At 53.9% G+C, this 21,326-nt stretch overlaps 1 protein-coding gene across 1 annotated transcript in view; it reads right to left on the minus strand.

Moving 5' to 3' along the window:
- Positions 1–9,735: 9,735 nt before the first annotated feature.
- TBX22 (T-box transcription factor 22) overlaps positions 9,736–21,326 on the minus strand; it is an 88,069-nt gene continuing 76,478 nt past the window's right edge. The window contains exons 6-7 of the mRNA XM_040406443.1: positions 21,229–21,314; positions 9,736–10,292 (exon numbers count right to left, since the gene is read on the minus strand). Of these exons, the coding sequence (XP_040262377.1) occupies positions 9,736–10,292; positions 21,229–21,314 (643 nt within the window). The remainder of the gene's footprint in view (positions 10,293–21,228; positions 21,315–21,326) is intronic.

Genomic DNA, 21,326 nt, shown 5'->3' on the forward strand with positions numbered 1-21,326 from the left:
CTGTAGTGGGCGTGTTTGGGGCAGACGCGCCCTGTAGTGGACTTGTTTGGGGCAGACGCGCCCTGTAGTGGACGTGTTTGGGGCAGACGCGCCCTGTAGTGGGCGTGTTTGGGGCAGACGCGCCCTGTAGTGGACGTGTTTGGGGCAGACGCGCCCTGTAGTGGACGTGTTTGGGGCAGACGCGCCCTGTAGTGGACGTGTTTGGGGCAGACGCGCCCTGTAGTGGACGTGTTTGGGGCAGACGCGCCCTGTAGTGGACGTGTTTGGGGCAGACGCGCCCTGTAGTGGACGTGTTTGGGGCAGACGCGCCCTGTAGTGGACGTGTTTGGGGCAGATGCGCCCTGTAGTGGACGCGTTTGGGGCAGACGCGCCCTGTAGTGGACGCGTTTGGGGCAGACGCGCCCTGTAGTGGGAGTGTTTGGGGCTGACGCGCCCTGTAGTGGACGTGTTTGGGGCTGACGCGCCCTGTAGTGGAAGTGTTTGGGGCAGACGCGCCCTGTAGTGGACGTGTTTGGGGCAGACGCGCTCTGTAGTGGACGTGTTTGGGGCAGACGCGCCCTGTAGTGGACGTGTTTGGGGCAGACGCGCCCTGTAGTGGACGTGTTTGGGGCAGACGCGCCCTGTAGTGGGCGTGTTTGGGGCAGACGCGCCCTGTAGTGGACGTGTTTGGGGCAGACGCGCCCTGTAGTGGACGTGTTTGGGGCAGACGCGCCCTGTAGTGGACGTGTTTGGGGCAGACGCGCCCTGTAGTGGACGTGTTTGGGGCAGACGCGCCCTGTAGTGGGAGTGTTTGGGGCAGACGCGCCCTGTAGTGGGAATGTTTGGGGCAGACGCGCCCTGTAGTGTGAATGTTTGGGGCAGACGCGCCCTGTAGTGGACGTGTTTGGGGCAGACGCGCCCTGTAGTGGACGTGTTTGGGGCAGACGCGCCCTGTAGTGGACGTGTTTGGGGCAGACGCGCCCTGTAGTGGGCGTGTTTGGGGCAGACGCGCCCTGTAGTGGGCGTGTTTGGGGCAGACGCGCCCTGTAGTGGGTGTGTTTGGGGCAGACGCGCCCTGTAGTGTGAATGTTTGGGGCAGACGCGCCCTGTAGTGGACGTGTTTGGGGCTGACGCGCCCTGTAGTGGACGTGTTTGGGGCAGACGCGCCCTGTAGTGGACGTGTTTGGGGCAGACGCGCCCTGTAGTGGGCGTGTTTGGGGCAGACGCGCCCTGTAGTGGGCGTGTTTGGGGCAGACGCGCCCTGTAGTGTGAATGTTTGGTGCAGACGCGCCCTGTAGTGGACGTGTTTGGGGCTGACGCGCCCTGTAGTGTGCATGTTTGGGGCAGACGCGCCCTGTAGTGGACGTGTTTGGGGCAGACGCGCCCTGTAGTGGACGTGTTTGGGGCAGACGCGCCCTGTAGTGGACGTGTTTGGGGCAGACGCGCCCTGTAGTGGACGTGTTTGGGGCAGACGCGCCCTGTAGTGGACGTGTTTGGGGCAGACGCGCCCTGTAGTGGACGTGTTTGGGGCAGACGCGCCCTGTAGTGGACGTGTTTGGGGCTGACGTGCCCTGTAGTGGAAGTGTTTGGGGCAGACGCGCCCTGTAGTGGACGTGTTTGGGGCTGACGCGCCCTGTAGTGGAAGTGTTTGGGGCAGACGCGCCCTGTAGTGGGCGTGTTTGGGGCAGACGCGCCCTGTAGTGGACGTGTTTGGGGCAGACGCGCCCTGTAGTGGACGTGTTTGGGGCAGACGCGCCCTGTAGTGGACGTGTTTGGGGCAGACGCGCCCTGTAGTGGACGTGTTTGGGGCAGACGCGCCCTGTAGTGGACGTGTTTGGGGCAGACGCGCCCTGTAGTGGGCGTGTTTGGGGCAGACGCGCCCTGTAGTGGACGTGTTTGGGGCAGACGCGCCCTGTAGTGGACGTGTTTGGGGCAGACGCGCCCTGTAGTGGACGTGTTTGGGGCAGACGCGCCCTGTAGTGGACGTGTTTGGGGCAGACGCGCCCTGTAGTGGACGTGTTTGGGGCAGACGCGCCCTGTAGTGGACGTGTTTGGGGCAGACGCGCCCTGTAGTGGACGTGTTTGGGGCAGACGCGCCCTGTAGTGGACGTGTTTGGGGCAGACGCGCCCTGTAGTGGACGTGTTTGGGGCAGACGCGCCCTGTAGTGGACGTGTTTGGGGCTGACGTGCCCTGTAGTGGAAGTGTTTGGGGCAGACGCGCCCTGTAGTGGACGTGTTTGGGGCTGACGCGCCCTGTAGTGGAAGTGTTTGGGGCAGACGCGCCCTGTAGTGGGCGTGTTTGGGGCAGACGCGCCCTGTAGTGGACGTGTTTGGGGCAGACGCGCCCTGTAGTGGACGTGTTTGGGGCAGACGCGCCCTGTAGTGGACGTGTTTGGGGCAGACGCGCCCTGTAGTGGACGTGTTTGGGGCAGACGCGCCCTGTAGTGGGCGTGTTTGGGGCAGACGCGCCCTGTAGTGGGCGTGTTTGGGGCAGACGCGCCCTGTAGTGGACGTGTTTGGGGCAGACGCGCCCTGTAGTGGACGTGTTTGGGGCAGACGCGCCCTGTAGTGGACGTGTTTGGGGCAGACGCGCCCTGTAGTGGACGTGTTTGGGGCAGACGCGCCCTGTAGTGGACGTGTTTGGGGCAGACACGCCCTGTAGTGGACGTGTTTGGGGCAGACGCGCCCTGTAGTGGACGTGTTTGGGGCAGACGCGCCCTGTAGTGGACGTGTTTGGGGCAGACGCGCCCTGTAGTGGACGTGTTTGGGGCAGACGCGCCCTGTAGTGTGAATGTTTGGGGTACATACATACTTCTGGGAGCAGTTTACATCCAGGTGGGGGGGTCTCGCCTTTCTTGGGACCCTTATGTCCGCATACTCCTATAGACACAGGATATACAGTAATGGCTGTAAATGTTGAAGTATTTCTGACAGGTAAGTATTGCAGTAACACATGTTTATTGTTAATATATACCCTGTGTGTGTATTGTAACAAAACCAAAAAGGGGGGAAAAAGCAAATTGGACAAAATGTCACCAAACTCCAACAATGGGCCGGGCAGAATTATTGGCGCCTTCCTTTCAAAATTGTGGATAAATAAGATTGTTTCCAGCATGTGATGCTCCTTTAGACTCACCCGGGGCAAGTAACAGGTGGGCAATATAAAAATCACCCATGAAAGCAGATAAACAGGAGAGAAGTTCACTTAGGCACTTTTCACACGGGCGATATTTCCGCGCGGGTGCAATGCGTGAGGTGAACGCATTGCACCCGCACTGAATCCGGACCCATTCATTTCTATGGGGCTGTGCAGATGAGCGGTGATTTTCACGCATCACTTGTGCGTTGCGTCAAAATCACAGCATGCTCCTCTTTGTGCGTTTTCCACGCAACGCAGGCCCGATAGAAGTGAATGGGGCTGAGTGAAAATCGCAAGCAAGTGCGGATGCGGTGCAATTTTCACGCACGGTTGCTAGGAGACGATCGGGATGGAGACCCGATTGTTATTATTTTCTCTTATAACATGGTTATAAGGGAAAATAATAGCATTCTGAATACAGAATGCTTAGTACAATAGCGCTGGAGGGGTTAAAAAAAATACAAAATAATTTAACTCACCTTAATCCACTTGTTCGCACAGCCGGCATCTCTTCTGTCTTCTTCTTTGCTGTGCACAGGAAAAGGACCTGTGGTGACGTCACTATGCTCATCACATGGTCAGTCACATGATCCATCACCATGGTAAAAGATCATGTGATGAACCATGTGATGAGCGCAGTGACGTCATTAAAGGTCCTATTCCTCAAAGAAGAAGACAGAGGAGATGCCGGCTGCGCGAACAAATGGATTAAGGTGAGTTAAATTATTATTATAATTTTTTAACCCCTGTATTCAGAATGCTATTATTTTCCCTTATAACCATGTTATAAGGGAAAATAATACAATCTACACTACAACTAACCCAAACCCGAACTTCTGTGAAGAAGTCCGGGTTCGGGTTTGGGTACCAAAGATGCCGATCTTTCTCACGCGCGTGCAAAACGCATTACAATGTTTTGCACTCGTGCAGAAAAATCGCGCATTTTCCCGCGACGCACCCGCATCTTTTCCGGGCCAAAAACATGACGCCCGTGTGAAAGAGGCCTTAGTCTTTGCATTGTGTGTCTGTGTGCGCCTCAAGGTTCCAAGTCCATCTCCAGAGTGCGCAACATCATCAAGAAGTTACAAGCCGCGGCGCTGTAGCTAATCTCCCTGGGCGTGGATGGAAGAGAAAAATGGATGAAAGGTGTCAACGCAGGATAGTCCGGATGGTGGATGAGCAGCCCCAAACAAGTTCCAAAGATATTCAAGCTGTCCTGCAGGCTCAGGGAGCATCAGCGTCAGCGCCAACTATCCGTCGACATTTAAATGAAATGAAACGCTATGACAGGAGACCCAGGAGGACCCAGGAGACCCAGGAGGACCCAGGAGACCCAGGAGGACCCAGGAGACCCAGGAGGACCCACTGCTGACACAGAGACATGAAAAAGCAAGACGACATTTAGCAAAAATGAACTTGAGTAAGCCTAAATCCTTCTGGGAAAAAGTCTTGTGGACAGATGAGACCAAGATAGAGCTTTTTGGTAAAGCACATCCTTCTACTGTTTACCGAAAATGGAATGAGGCCTACAGTGAAATATGGCGGAGGTTCATTGATGTTTTGGGGTTGTTCTGCTGCCTCTGGCACTGGGTGCCTTGAATGTGTGCAAGGCGTCATGAAATCTGAGGATGGGTCGCACTGTAGAGCCCAGTGTGAGAAAGCTGGGTTTGCGTCCGAGATCTTGGGTCTTCCAGCAGGACAATGACCCCAAACATACGTCAAATGGATGGCAACAAAGCGCTGGAGAGTTCTGCAGTGTCCAGCAATGAGTCCAGATCTAAGTCCCATTGAACACTGTGGAGAGATCTGAAAATTGCTGTTAGGAAATAGCGCCCCTCCAATAAGAGAGACCTGGAGCCGTCTGCTAAGGAAGAGCGCTCCGAAACTCCGGGTGAGGGGGGGTCAGAAGGTTATTGATGGTTATAGGAAGAGACTGATTTCAGTTATTTTTTCCAAAGGGTGCGCAACCAAATATCAAGTTAAGTAATTGTCCGGAATATCGCGCAGCGTAACCGGGGCTTAAAGGGAACCTGTCATGTGGATATTTGATTATAATCTAACTAATTATATACAATCATTAACTACTAAAAAGTGCCTTAGATGTATTCACTTACTGGTGTGACAGACGGTTACCTCATAATATACACATAAAGATGCCGCATGCCGCATGCTAATGAGCTGATTTGAGTCCAGCGTGATGTCATTGAGTCCAGCGTATATTTAATTCAGAGGTATAGCCACTCCCCTGCCCACCTGCTGCTGATTCATATGGAAAATAACTGTCCATCAGCAGCAGGTGGGCGGGGGGATCCGGAGCTCATGAATATTCAGGACTCATCATTATCAGCTGGAGCTTTTCAATACAAGATGTTGGCAGATTGACTGGGTCAATTAAAGAAAGTGACCCAGCATTGTGCTAAGAGAATCAGTCACAAATTATTTTGTAATAAGATCCTGCAGCATAGCCCTGAAGAGTTATACTTACCTGCTCCATGCTCCGCTCCCTGCACTGCCTCCCTCTTCCGGTCCTCCGCCCCCTGCCCTCCGCTACCTCCATCTTCCGGTCCTCCCCCTGCCCTCCGCTACCTCCATCTTCTGGTCCTCCACCCTGCCCTCCGCTACCTCCATCTTCCGGTCCTCCGCCCTGCCCTCCGCTACCTACATCTTCCGGTCCTCCACCCTGCCCTCCGCTACCTCCATCTTCCGGTCCTCCGCCCTGCCCTCCGCTACCTCCATCTTCCGGTCCTCCGCCCTGCCCTCCGCTACTTCCATCTTCTGGTCCTCCACCCTGCCCTCCGCTACCTCCATCTTCCGGTCCTCCGCCCTGCCCTCCGCTACCTCCATCTTCCGGTCCTCCGCCCTGCCCTCCGCTACTTCCATCTTCCGGTCCTCCACCCTGCCCTCCGCTACCTTCATCTTCCGGTCCTCCGCCCTGCCCTCCGCTACCTCCATCTTCCGGTCCTCCGCCCTGCCCTCCGCTACCTCCATCTTCCGGTCCTCCGCCCTGCCCTCTGCTACCTCCATCTTCTGGTCCTCCACCCTGCCCTCCGCTACCTCCATCTTCCGGTCCTCCGCCCTGCCACTCCCTGCCTCCATCTTCCGGTCCTCCGCTCTGCCCCCCCACTGCCTCAATCTTCCTGTCCCTGCACTGTCCCCCCTGCCTCCATTTTCTGGTCCCTTAACTGCCCCCGCTACCCCCATCTCCTGGTTCCCGCATAGTCCCCCTTGCCTCCATCTTCCAGTCATCCGCTCTGCCCCCGCTGCCTCCATCTTCCGGTCCTCCGCCCTGCCCTCCGCTGCCTCCATCTTCCGGTCCTCCGCCCTGCCCTCCGCTACCTCCATCTTCCGGTCCTCCGCCCTGCTTCCCCCCCCCCTGCCTCCCTCTTCCATTCCTCCGCCCTGCCCTCCGCTACCTCCATCTTCTGGTCCTCCGCCCTGCCCTCCGCTACCTTTATCTTCCGGTCCTCTGCCCTGCCCTCCGCTACCTCCATCTTCTGGTCCTCCGCCCTGCCCTCCGCTACCTCCATCTTCTGGTCCTCCACCCTGCCATCCACTACCTCCATCTTCTGGTCCTCCGCCCTGCCCTCCGATACCTCCATCTTCCGGTCCTCCACCCTGCCATCCACTACCTCAATCTTCTGGTCCTCCGCCCTGCCGTCCGATACCTCCATCTTCCGGTCCTCCGCCCTGCCACTCCCTGCCTCCATCTTCCGGTCCTCCGCTCTGCCCCCCCCCCACTGCCTCAATCTTCCTGTCCCTGCACTGTCCCCCCTGCCTCCATCTTCTGGTCCCTTAACTGCCCCCGCTACCCCCATCTACTGGTTCCCGCATAGTCCCCCTTGCCTCTATCTTCCAGTCATCCGCTCTGCCCCCGCTGCCTCCATCTTCCAGTCCTCCGCCCTGCCCTCCGCTACCTCCATCTTCCGGTCCTCCACCCTGCCCTCCGCTACCTCCATCTTCCGGTCCTCCGCTCTGCCCCCCCACTGCCTCAATCTTCCTGTCCCTGCACTGTCCCCCCTGCCTCTATTTTCTGGTCCCTTAACTGCCCCCGCTACCCCCATCTCCTGGTTCCCGCATAGTCCCCCTTGCCTCCATCTTCCAGTCATCCGCTCTGCCCCCGCTGCCTCCATCTTCCGGTCCTCCGCCCTGCCCTCCGCTACCTCCATCTTCCGGTCCTCCGCCCTGCTTCCCCCCCCCCCCTGCCTCCCTCTTCCGGTCCTCCGCCCTGCTTCCCCCCCCCCTGCCTCCCTCTTCCGGTCCTCCGCCCTGCCCTCCGCTACCTCCATCTTCTGGTCCTCCGCCCTGCCCTCCGCTACCTTTATCTTCCGGTCCTCTGCCCTGCCCTCCGCTACCTCCATCTTCCTGGTCCTCCGCCCTGCCCTCCGCTACCTCCATCTTCCGGTCCTCCGCCCTGCCCTCCGCTACTTCCATCTTCTGGTCCTCCACCCTGCCATTCACTACCTCCATCTTCTGGTCCTCCGCCCTGCCCTCCGATACCTCTATCTTCCGGTCCTCCACCCTGCTTCCCCCCCCCTGCCTCCCTCTTCCGGTCCTCCGCCCTGCTTCCCTCCCCCCTGCCTCCCTCTTCCGGTCCTCCGCCCCCTGCCCTCCGCTACCTCCATCTTCTGGTCCTCCGCCCTGCCCTCCGCTACCTTTATCTTCCGGTCCTCTGCCCTGCCCTCCGCTACCTCCATCTTCCTGGTCCTCCGCCCTGCCCTCCGCTACCTCCATCTTCCGGTCCTCCGCCCTGCCCTCCGCTACTTCCATCTTCTGGTCCTCCACCCTGCCATTCACTACCTCCATCTTCTGGTCCTCCGCCCTGCCATCCACTACCTCAATCTTCTGGTCCTCCGCCCTGCCGTCCGATACCTCCATCTTCCGGTCCTCCGCCCTGCCACTCCCTGCCTCCATCTTCCGGTCCTCCGCTCTGCCCCCCCACTGCCTCAATCTTCCTGTCCCTGCACTGTCCCCCCTGCCTCCATCTTCTGGTCCCTTAACTGCCCCCGCTACCCCCATCTACTGGTTCCCGCATAGTCCCCCTTGCCTCTATCTTCCAGTCATCCGCTCTGCCCCCGCTGCCTCCATCTTCCAGTCATCCGCTCTGCCCCCGCTGCCTCCATCTTCCAGTCATCCGCTCTGCCCCAGCTGCCTCCATCTTCCAGTCCTCCGCCCTGCCCCCGCTGCCTCCATCTCCCGATCCCTGCGCTGTTTACACCTGGCTTCAGCGGTGATGTGGCCACAAGCAGCCAATAACTGGCTTCAGCGGTGATGTGGCCACAAGCAGCGTGTCACCACTGAAGCCAGTCATTGTGACCATAGCCATGCACTGCCAGGTGTAAACAGAACAGGGACAGCGGGGGCGGCACAGAGGACCTGAGCGGCGGGGAGCAGGTAAGTATGAATCTTCTATTTAAGGGGCAATGCCGCAGGAACTTGTTAAAAAATCATTTTTACCGGAAAAGTGGCGACATTTCCTTCCATTCTGCCCCTATCCATAAATTAGCGCTATCCTTCACTGCGGAGGACGGCGCTCCCTGGCAATTACCGCCTCCTGCCCCCCAGTGACAGGCGCCATGTAATAACCCGTAAGCACTTCACCTTACTAGCGGGGAGAGCGCTCATTGATTAACACTTTAATGACCAGACACTTTTTTTTATTTCTTGGACTACAAAAATAATTTTTGCAACATTTTTTTTACGTGACACATTGGGCCTTATAATATAGTTTTTAGTTCTATTTGGGGGAAACTGTACAAAACATTTTTTTTCATACTATAGCTCCTTATTCAATAAATATGCAAATTGACACCGAAATAAATTATTATAATTAGTTCCCTATTTTGTGTCGGCCGTTTTGTCATATAATGTGTATAGTTTCAGGTGAATGGGGCGATAATGGGGACGGGTTTGGTTGGTGTGCGTGTTTTTTTCTTTTACGTATTGTATTTTATTTTTTAACTTCATTTCTGCCACATAATATGTCCCCCAGGAGGTCATAAGAAGACCGTCGGGAGACGGCGAATACTCTTTTATTTGGCACTTTTTCCTTTTTTTTGTATTTTATTTTTTATAAATTTTCTATTATTTTTAAAAATTTCTGTTTGCCTCATATGTCTCCCAACAGGACTTTTTTTTCCTTTTATTTGTATTTTATTATACTGTATGTTTTATTGTTTAAGTTTTTGTTTTTAAGATTCAGCTCACTGTGTCACATGAAGTGCTGGACCCTTTACCGCCATATATCCTTCTCATGTGGATGGAGCGCTCCTACATCAGGGTCAGAGTCTATGCGGGCTCTATACTCTGGAGCAGTAATACCGCCAAGTGGCTGATGCATAGTAGAGCGCCACTGCTGAAGCCGGAAACCATCCGCGGGCGACAGACGTGAAACCGCCATAGCTCGTGAGCGCGTCTGGTATCAGGATTTATTGGGTATAAGTGAATATTCAGCATGATAACGAGAAGGTAAATGGTGCGCCTTATGATGTCCCTGGGATGACGGCACGTCTGCACAGATTATCTCAGGTTTCCGGATTCTCCTGCGGCTCGTCACCCAGGTGGCGCTCATTATCCCACATTAAATAATTAACCACATTCCCATCATCTGCTGTATTCCATTACAGGCAATGATTGGCAGATGGCGGTGTCCAGCGAGAGGCTTCGGGACAAGTGTCAGTCATCTTTAGACTCGCGGCTGCGGTGATGAGATGTGACGGCACAGTGAGGTTGTATCCGTAGAAGCCGTAGGGCGAGTGGAAGGAGCAGCCGAGGGCGTCTCGGGCGAGAGCTGCGGAGGGCAGAATGTTCCCAGATGTGGGAATCCCGCACAGCATGGGGCTGGTGGCGGCCGCTCCCACCACTACCGAATCTCTGAACGTTTCCAGTTTGTTGTGTCTGCAGAAGCCAAATGAAGACAAGAAGGGGACATCCACCATGACAGGAGAAAGTATGTGCCCCCCCGGAGCCCCGCGTTTGTCCAGCAGAGACCGCGGTCGGAGTATGCCACCAGGGCAGACCTTGTAGTAGAAGGGGGCGCTCACGGGGTGCAGATAGGTCTCTGAGCAATGAAGACTCCTGGCGGGCAGCTGAAACGTAGGAGGGGAGCAAGATGGAGACAGCAGAGGGGATGGAACGCCCCCACCGGATGTGAGCGGAGAAGAGCCAGAGCTTCTTCCTGTAAACAAGAGAACAATCACCACCATCAGGATTATCCAAACCATCATCATCATCAGTCAGACTCTGCATAGCAGGGCTTTAGGGTTTGGAGGAAATACAATCCCAGGAAATAAGTGCCCCCCAATACCCGTATTCATAACAATACTACCGTACTACCGATCCTTCACTGTGCTGACACATACACAGTCCAGTCCTACTATTCTCATCACTCACTGCTTCTGATGTCGGCAGCCGCACCTCAAGAAGGTAGCCCCCTGTGCTGAGCTGGCTCGGGGGGCATACAGCTGCAAGATAAAGTATGTGAACCCTTTGGAATTATATGAATTTCTGCACAAATTGGTCATAAAATGTGATCTGATCTTCATCTAAGTCACAACAATAGACAATCACAGTCGGCTTAAACTAATAACACACAAAGAGTTAAATGTTACCATGTTTTTATTGAACGCACCATGTAAACATTCACAGTGCAGGTGGAGAAAGTATGTGAACCCTTGGATTTAATAACTGGTTGAACCTCCTTTGGCAGCAATAACTTCCACCAAACGTTTCCTGTAGTTGCAGATCAGACGTGCACAACGGTCAGGAGTAATTCTTGACCATTCCTCTTTACAGAACTGTTTCAGTTCAGCAATATTCTTGGGATGTCTGGTGTGAATCGCTTTCTTGAGGTCATGCCACAGCATCTCAATCGGGTTGAGGTCAGGACTCTGGATGGACCACTCCAGAAGGCGGATTTTCTTCTGTTTAAGCCATTCTGTTGTTGATTTACTTCTATGCTTTGGGTCGTTGTCCTGTTGCAACACCCATCTTCTGTTGAGCTTCAGCTGGTGGACAGATGGCCTTAAGTTCTCCTGCAAAATTTCTTGATAAACTTGGGAATTCATTTTTCCTTTGATGATAGCAATCCGTCCAGGCCCTGACGCAGCAAAGCAGCCCCAAACCATGATGCCCCCACCACCATACTTCACAGTTGGGATGAGGTTTTGAGGTTGGTGTGCTGTGCCTCTTTTTCTCCACACATAGTGTTGTGTGTTTCTTCCAAACAACTCCACTTTGGCTTCATCTGTCTACAGAATATTTTGCCAGTACTGCTGTGGAACATCCAGGTGCTCTTGTGCAAACTGTAAACGTGCAGCAATGTTTTTTTTGCACAGCAGTGGCTTCCTCTGTGGTATCCTCCCATGAAATCCATTCTTGTTTAGTGTTTTACGTATCGTAGATTCGCTAACAGGGATGTTAGCATATGCCAGAGACTTCTGTAAGTCTTTAGCTGACACTCTAGGATTCTTCTTCACCTCATTGAGCAGTCTGCGCTGTGCTCTTGCAGTCATCTTTACAGGACGGCCACTCCTAGGGAGAGTAGCAGCAGTGCTGAACGTCCTCCATCTATAGACAATTTGTCTTACCGTGGACTGATGAACAGCAAGGCTTTTGGAGATACTTTTATAACCCTTTCCAGCTTTATGCAAGTCAAGAATTCTTAATCGTAGGTCTTCTGAGAGCTCTTTTGTGCGAGGCATCATTCACATCAGGCAATGCTTCTTGTGAAAAGCAAACCCAGAACTGGTGTGTGTTTTTTATAGGGCAGGGCAGCTGTAACCAACACCTCCAATCTCATCTCATTGATTGGACTCCAGTTGGCTGACTCCTCACTCCAATTAGCTCTTGGAGATGTCATTAGTCTAGGGGTTCACATACTTTCTCCACCTGCACTGTGAATGTTTACATGGTGTGTTCAATAAAAACATGGTAACATTTAACTCTTTGTGTGTTATTAGTTTAAGCCGACTGTGATTGTCTATTGTTGTGACTTAGATGAAGATCAGATCACATTTTATGACCAATTTGTGCAGAAATCCATATCATTCCAAAGGGTTCACATACTTTTTCTTGCAACTGTATAAGAGTTGTGATAGGCTGTCTGCACACATATCCCTCGGTGGGTATATTCAGCAGCTGTAGGACCACCTTGATGGTCATGTTCGCTCTATGGATCTCCCCCATGCCCCCTCCAGCAGCTGTGGGACCATTTCGATGGTCATGTTCGCTCTATGGATCCCCCCATGCCACCTCCAGCAGCTGTGGGACCACCTCGATGGTTGTGTTCGCTCTATGTATCCCTCCACACCCCCTCCAGCAGCTGTAGGACCACCTCAATGGTTATGTTTGCTCTAAGGATCCCTCCATGCCCCCTCCAGTAGTTGTGGGACCACCTCGATGGTTGTGTTCGCTCTATGAATCCCCCCACCAGCAGATCCCCCCACGCCCCCTCCAGTAGCTGTGGGACCACCTCGATGGTCATGTTCGCTCTATGGATCCCCCCACGCCCCCTCCAGCAGCTGTGGGACCACCTCGATGGTCGTGTTTGCTCTATGGATCTCCCCACGCCCCCTCCAGCAGCTGTGGGACCACCTTGATGGTCGTGTTCGCTCTATGGATCTCCCCACGCCCCCTCCAGCAGCTGTGGGACCACCTCGATGGTTGTGTTCGCTCTATGTATCCCTCCACACCCCCTCCAGCAGCTGTAGGACCACCTCAATGGTTATGTTTGCTCTAAGGATCCCTCCATGCCCCCTCCAGTAGTTGTGGGACCACCTCGATGGTTGTGTTCGCTCTATGAATCCCCCCACCAGCAGATCCCCCCACGCCCCCTCCAGTAGCTGTGGGACCACCTCGATGGTCATGTTCGCTCTATGGATCCCCCCACGCCCCCTCCAGCAGCTGTGGGACCACCTCGATGGTCGTGTTTGCTCTATGGATCTCCCCACGCCCCCTCCAGCAGCTGTGGGACCACCTTGATGGTCGTGTTCGCTCTATGGATCTCCCCACGCCCCCTCCAGCAGCTGTGGGACCACCTCGATGGTCGTGTTCGCTCTATGGATCCCCCCACACCCCCTCCAGCAGCTGTGGCATGCACTGCAGTCAGCGTGGCTCCAGATCCCTGTGACAACCTATCAGGACCTTATGGAGTCACCCCGGCCCCCTCAGGCTGCTGGAGATTCATTGCTGCTGCTCAGGATAATGGGACTCCACTGTGTTATACTACCAGGAACTGCCCAAATAATGCGGACATGTAATACCCATACATTACAATACCGTGTCCACATAATACTGCCATATAGTGTGCACACAATACTACCATGTAATACTAACAGAAATGGTACCATAAAGTGCTGAAATAATGCTACAGTGCAATGCTATTGTACAGCGGTCTCACAATACTAGCACAACACAATATAGGGCTAAAATAATTTAAAAAAATATATTTAATGCTGAGATAACACCACTGTACAGTGACCAAAATATTACTGCCATATAATGCGCAAAGAATACTTTGCCTAATACACTCCTGATCAAAAGTTTAGGGCCACCCCCCAAAACAGAAATCCAACTTCCAAACATGAGCTCAGTAATGAGTAGCTCCGCCGTTATTGTTTCGGCATGCTTGATGGAAGCGTTTCCATGAGGTGAGTGGGAACATTTTTCCAAGTGGTGAAGACGGCCGCATGAAGGCCATCTACTGTCTGGAACTGTCGTAAATTTTTGTAAACGTCCCTTGCCATCCATCCCCAAAGGTTCTCAATTGGATTTAGATCAGGGGAACAGGCAGGATGGGCCAAAAGAGTGATGTTATTCCCTGCATGAGGGGTTTTGGGCGCCGGGGGGGGGCAAGGAAGGGTTAAGTGGAGTGAGGTGGGCGGAGTTGGCACGGAGAGGGCAGAGGTTACAAGAGGGGGCGGGCGCAAGCGGACCGGCGCCATTTTGGGAGAAGAGGAGCAGGAGAACGGACATCTCGACATCTTCTCCAGCTCAAAAGACTTACCATGTCCGGTGTCGAGGAGGTCCTGGCGAGGCAGCGGCAGGGGCCCGTGGTCCGGGCTGGCTTGAAGACCAGGTAGCCGGCTTGTTGCAGGGGGAGGCGGCGGGTGCAGTTTGCCCGCCGTCATGTGAGAAACGGCCGAGGCGGGCTAGGCCGCCGGCGCGCCTGATAGAGGAGGACACCCCCAGAGTCCAGCGCCGTGTTAGTAGCCCCTCTCGGGACCCTCCGGGCCGCGGGGGACACTCTCAACCCCTCCCTAAGTCCTCACGGCTCGGGAGGAATCCACATGGTCGGCGGGTTTCAGTGAAGGGAGGGGGGCGGCCCCCTCCATCGCGTGCGGCTGCAGACGGCGGGGAAGAGGGAACAGGTACTGCGGGCTTCTCTCTGCGGTCTGGGGGGAGGCCCGCTCGGCGAAGCAGAGCAAGCGGTGCGAGGATTTGCGGGGCTGTGCACAGGGAGGCGGAGCGGAGCGGGTGCACAGGGAGGCGGAGCGGGTGCACAGGCCCCTTATGGATGATGGACGGCCGCTGGCTGGTCCTCTGGAAGATTTGAGCGTGCGGATGTCCGGGTCTGAATAGGACGCGTCCAGCCCTGAGGGTGCTGGGGCGCCGGGCTACAGTGGAGGATTGCCGGAGGGAGAGTCCAGGATGGTGCGATCTGAAGTGGAGCGGCGGGAATCCGGATCGACGGCTGCGGGGTTCCCAACGGGGGGGGTTTCAGTGCAAACTCAGGTAGGCGGTGAGGAGGATAGGCCGAGGGTCGACGATGCGGCGAGGGGTGAGATGTATGTGTGCTTTGAGGGCCCGTTGGGGGCGCATTTAAAGCAGGAAGTGAGGGAGTGGATTTGGAAGGGGGAGTACGTGGATATTTTTTCACTTCTCCCGTTGGAGCGCTTTAATTTGGATGTCGTTAGGAAAGATTTGGGAAAGAAGGAGGAGGAGGAGAAGAAGCGGTATAGGCTGATCCCCCGTACTTTTATTAATTGGCTTCAGGCGTTTGCTATTTTGGCGAGTGTGATTGGGGAGAAGGCGCCGGATAGTTGTTCGCCTCTGTTTTGTTACATGGATGCGATAGGGGAAGCTTATCGGGTTTATGGTGGATTCGGGTGGTTGCGGTATGACGAACAGTTTCGTCAGAGGAAGGCGGTCCGCTCCAGTATGCGGTGGGACCATAAAGACATAGGGCTGTGGATGAGGGTGATGGGGGCTGGGAGACAGGGGCAGCCTTTTCGTGCAGAGCAGAGGGGGAGGGGGGGCGGGCAGTCGGGTTTTGCCGCAGCCTCGGCCAAGGGCTTGTGCTTTTTATTCAATGAGGGGAGTTGTAAGTTCGGTCAAAAATGTAAGTTTAAGCATTAATGCTCGGGGTGTGGGGGAAGTCACGGGGCCAGTCGTTGCTTCCGGGGGCCTAGGCCGAGGGGGGGAGAGGCGGTTGGAAAAGGGGCGGACTCCAGTCCGGGTGGACGCGATGGGACCGTATTTAAGTAGGTACCCGGATAGGGTGGGGGCAGAGTTTTTGCGGAAGGGGTTTGTGATTCCGTCTTGTCGTGAGGATGTTGGGGGTGGAAGGTGTAAAAATTTGAGGTCGGCTTTGATGCACCCGGAGGTGGTGTCTCAGGAGCTAGCTAAGGAGGTGAGTTTAGGGAGAATGTACGGGCCGTTTGAGGAGTTACCTTTGGGGGACTTGGTGGTTTCTCCACTGGGGGTGGTTCCAAAGAAGGAGCCGAATGCTTTCCGGCTGATTCACCATTTGTCTTTCCCGAAGGGGTCATCGGTGAATGATGGGATTGATCCGGAGTTGTGTTCGGTTGTTTACACCTCTTTTGATACGCGGTTAGTTGGGTTAGGAAGTTGGGGCCGGGTGCGCTGTTGGCGAAGGCGGACATTGAGGCCGCGTTTCGCCTCTTGCCGGTTCATCCAGATAGTTTGCGTTTGTTGGGTTGTTTTTGGGAGGGGGGTATTTTGTTGACGGGTGTTTGCCAATGGGGTGTTCGATCTCTTGCGCATATTTTGAGAAGTTTAGCTCCTTCTTAGAATGGGTAGTGAAGGATGTGGCGGGGTGTCAGTCGCTCATTCATTATTTGGACGACTTCCTGTGTTTGGGTCCGGCGGATTCCAGGGTGTGTGGGTTGTTGTTGGCTTCGTTGCAGGCGGTGTTTAGAGAGTTTGGGGTGCCGTTGTTGGCGGAGAAGACGGTCGGCCCCACTACGGAGTTATGTTTTTTAGGTATAGTGCTGGATACGGTTCGGATGGAGTGTAGGATACCTGAGGACAAATTGGTTGATTTGAGGGCCGCAGTGCGGTCGGCGAGGGGAGGGCCAAGATTTGTTTGAAGGAATTGCAATCCTTGTTAGGGAAGTTGAATTTTGCTTGTAGGATCATTCCGATGGGCAGGATATTTTGTAGGAGATTGGCGGCAGCGACTGCAGGTGTGGTGTCGGGTCACCATTTTATTCGGCTGGGGAGGGAATTGAGGAGGGATTTGGAGGTTTGGGATGTTTTTTTGGGGCAGTTTAACGGCAGGGCGTTGGTCTCGGGTGAGGTGGTGGAGAGTTGTGACTTGTTTTGGGGGGGGGGGGGTTTTGGGGTGTATTGCGAAGGACAGTGGTGTGCGGATAAATGGCCGGTGAGTTGGTTTGAGAGGGGTTGGGTGAGGAACGTGGCGTTGCTCGAATTGTTCCCGATAGTGCTGGCGGTGGTGCTGTGGGGGGATAAGTTCAAGGACAAGAAAGTGAGGTGGCATTGCGATAACTTGGGTGCTGTGCAGGCGGTTAACAGTCTTACGGCATCTTCACCTCCTGTGGTTAGGTTGTTGCAGCACTTGGTGCTGATGTGTTTGCCTCTGAACACGTGGGTTGTGGCGGTGCATGTGCCGGGTGTTGATAACGGGGTGGCTGACTCTCTTTATCGTTTGCATTCGGAGCGTTTTCGTCAGCTGGCGCCGGAGGCAGAGAAGGAGGGGTTGGAGTGCCCGGTTTGGCTCTGGGATCTCTTGGAGGTACTATAGCGGGTTTGTTTAGGAGGTCATTGAGTGAGGGTACCTGGTCGGACTATGGTAAGGCGTGGCGTTCTTGGGAGCAGTGGTGTGCGAGTTTGGGGGTTGGAGTTGATGGGGGGGAGGTCCCGTTGGTATTGTTTTTGGGGCACATTGTGGAGGAGGGTTGGTCGGTGGCAAGGGTTAACCGGTGTTTTGCGGGATTGGTTTTTGGTTTCAGATTGAGGGGCCTTCCGGATGTTACCAAATCTTTTTTGGTAAAACAGGCGCTGAAGGGTTTTCGACGAGGGGGTCGGTTGGCGGACGGTCGGAGGCCGGTTTCCTTTGAGTTGCTGTTGAGAGTGGGGGTTTGTGTGGAGTCGGTTTGTAGCTCGGTGAGTGAGGCCAGTTTGTTTAGGCTTGCATTCGCGTTGGCCTTTTTCGGGGCTTTCCGGCTGGGGGAACTGGTGAGTAAGAGTACGGTTTGTGGGGGTGGTTTGGGGAGCGAGGACGTGGATCTGTATGAGGATAGGGTGGTGGTACGGATTAAGGTATCCAAGACGGACAGGGAGGGAAGGGGTCGTAATGGGTCTCTGTATGCGGTAGCAGGGTGCTTGGTTTGTCCAGTTAGTTGTTTAAGGGAGTATAGGGCGGGGGGAGGTTGGGGGGGGGGGAGGGTCCGTTGTTGAGACATGAGGATGGTTCGTTTTTGTCTAGATTCCAGTTTGTGGCTGTATTCAAGAAGTGTATGACGGAACTGGGAATGGACTCTAGGGGCTTTACGGGTCATCCCTTTCGTATTGGGGCGGCGATGGAGGCGGCGAGATTGGGGTTGGGTGACGAGGTGATTAAGAAGATTGGGCGTTGGGAGTCGGCACGTTTTAAGTCATATGTGCGTTTGGGGGGTTTGTGAGTTGGTGTTGGAGGGTGCCGTGTTTTGTCTGTGTTTTTTATTCTCGTTTTCTTGTTGCAGGTGGTGAGGCGGCGTTAGTCTGGATCCTGGGACATTCGTTAGTTTTTTGGGGTGCCTTGCGGGCGGATGTAAGGCCCAACGGACGGCAGTTGGGGATAAGCAGGGATGAGGCGGTGGTGAGATGGATTGGATGCAGGGGGATGTTGTGGGGGAGTGTGATGGGGGAGGTTCATAGACATGCGAGGTTGGATAGGGCCCCGGATATTCTGGTGCTGCATGTGGGTGGTAACGACTTGCGGGTGAGGTCTTGTCGGGATTTGATCAAGGATATCAAGTTTGACTTGTTGCGGTTGTGGTCATTGTTCCCCGGGATGATCACTGTTTGGTCGGACACGGTGTACAGGCAGTCGTGGCGAGAGGCCAGGTCGTTTAAGAGGGTGAATAAGACACGGGTGAAGGTGAACAGGGCGGTGGGTAAGTTTGCGGCCAGGAATGGGGCGGTGGTGGTTCGGCATGTGGAGTTGGAGGCGGGTACAGGAGGATTTTGGAGGGCTGATGGTGTTCATTTGAACGCGGTAGGAATTGAATTGTGGTCCTTGGGCCTGCAGGGTGGCATCGGGAGGGCACTTGGCATGTGGAGGAACGCGCGGGCTTGAGGGAGGAGTCAAGCCGCGCGTCGTTGGCGGGGGAAGGTCATAGAAGCTGGTGGTCTTGGATGGTGTGGAAAATGGGAGGGCCCCCAGGAGGGGGGCTGGACTCTCATAGTTGGGGCATTTTTAGTTCGTTCAGAGAGGCGTCCATCAGTTGGTGTCTCCGAGCTGGAGTTTTGTGGCTGGAGGCAAGATGGAAGTGCCGGGTTGGCGTGTTTTTATACATATATGTTGGGGTTTCTATGACCTCCCTCGTCAGGGGGTATGGCAAAGTTATTGTTATATTTATATATATATTTATATATGTTATGTATTTATTTATTTATTAATAAACGGCTGCTGTGGCCGATTTAATCCAACTCAGACTGTGTGTATTCATTTAAGGGGCGTGAGATGGTTGGGGGGTAAGGGGAGTTTATTATGTGGGGACAGTAGGCCCCGGCGAATACCCAATAACCCATTCATGCGGGCCTTGTGTACTGTAGCGTTGTCCTGTTACCACACAGACGAGGGCCCTCAGTCATGAGGAATGCTCTCTGCAACATCTGGACATAGCCAGCGGCCGTTTGACGCCCTGCACTTCCTGAAGCTCCATTGTTCCACTGAAGGAAAAAGCCCCCCAGACCATTATGGCGCCCCCTCCACTGTGGCGCGTAGAAAACATCTCAGGTGGCATCTGCTTGTCCTGCCAGTAACGGTGGAAACCATCAGGACCATCAAGGTTACATTGTTTCTCAGAGAATAAAACTTTCTTCCACCTTTGAATGTCCCATGTTTGGTGCTCTCTTGCAAAGTCCAAACGAGCAGTTCTGTGGCGTTCAAGGAGACGAGGTCTTTAGAGACGTTTTTTGTTTTTGAAGCCCTTCAGTCTCAGATGCCGTCTGATGGTTATGGGGCTGCAGTCAGCACCAGTAAGGGCCTTAATTTGGGTCGAGGATCGTCCAGGGTCTTGACGGACAGCCAATTGGATCCTCCGGCTCAGTGCTGAGGACATTTTTTTGGGTCTTCCACTTGACTTTTTTGTTCCATAACCCTCAGGATCATTTAAGAAATTCCAAATGCCTGTCTTCCTGCGTCCCACCTCGGCAGCGATGGCGGCTGTGAGAGACCCTGCTTATGCAGCTCAACAACCCGACCACCTTCAAAAAAGGAGAGTGTTTTTGCCTTTGCCATCACAACGTGTGACTACCTGACAGAAGATGACAATGAATCCACATCTTTGCACAGATTTGGCCTTTTAAAGGCATGTGGTCCTAAACTTTTGATCAGCTGAAAAACAGCCTGTTTCAGTTTAATCGTTATTTTCATTAAATTGAATGTTTTGTCTTCCTCCCATCTCTTCTTGTTGAAGCTCCACTTGGAACCTTGTTAAGATCCAGCCATGATACATAGGATTGTTTGCCATTTTTCAAGTGGTCTTAAACTTTTGATCAGGACTGTAGTATTACGGAGTATTTCCAATATAATACTACCATACAGTGACCATGAAGTTCTATGATGCAGCCGTACTATGATATAGTGCCGAAATAATACTGTGTAATAAGACTGTATAGTCTTACAATACTACCATATACTACCATATAGTACCCAGATAACACTGCTATATAATGCTCAAACATACTACCATATACTGTGCAAACAATACTACTACCATACAGTTCCTACACAATACTGACATATACTATACTTACATATAGTACCCATATACTGCCACAATCTAGTGCCCAAACAACACTGACATTTCCTGTCAAAATGATATATTCATAAAAGCATTCTCCCACATACACGCCGCTCTACACCGCTCTACGCCGCTCTACGCCGCTCTACACCGCTCTACACCGCTCTACACCGCTCTACACCCCTCTACACCGCTCTACGCCGCTCTACGCCGCTCTACGCCCCTCTACACCGCTCTACACCCCTCTACACCGCTCTACGCCGCTCTACGCCGCTCTACGCCGCTCTACGCCGCTCTACACCGCCCTACACCGCTCTACACCGATCTACGCCGCTCTACGCCGCTCTACGCCGCTCTACACCGATCTACACCGCTCTACACCGCTACTCATACACACAGGGGTCATTTACTATTTTACTTTGTGCAGGTTTACAACCTCGAAGGAGTATAAGTGTGCTCTGCACTGAGGGTTTGTTACAATGTTCTAGACAATGCACTGGAACTGAACACATCAGCATTGATAACTCTGCTGGTTTGTTACAATGTATCAGTTTGGAGTTCAGAGCATTATCTACACTGATACTGTAACAACTCTTCAGCTATTTACAGGGTTACTGCCTCTGAATGGAAACCACAGTGTTCTTATTCACTGACAGCAAGCAGAGATAGTAAAAATGTTGAAGACTTGAAACACCAGCTGTCCGAGACCCCCTCCCTGATACTGTGCAGGAGTCCAGGAAAGCTGGGTGACAAAGGCTGTAGAGAAATAGTGAATCCGCTCATTCCCTGCACAGACGCCTGACAGGTCCCTGAGCAGCGGATCTAATGCTGAATCCCTGACACCCCAAAATGTCTCCCCCAACCACAGCAAGTGATCAGAGTCACCGCAAAACCGCTTACCAGGAGTACCTGCCCCAAAAGCCTTAAAGTCTAAGGAGAGAGAAGATCTCCACGGGTAGTGCTCCAGGAGACCGTCCATCACAACCCTGCAAGACAGA

This window comes from Bufo bufo, chromosome 8 (genome assembly GCF_905171765.1).
Source record: "Bufo bufo chromosome 8, aBufBuf1.1, whole genome shotgun sequence".
NCBI lineage: Eukaryota > Metazoa > Chordata > Amphibia > Anura > Bufonidae > Bufo > Bufo bufo.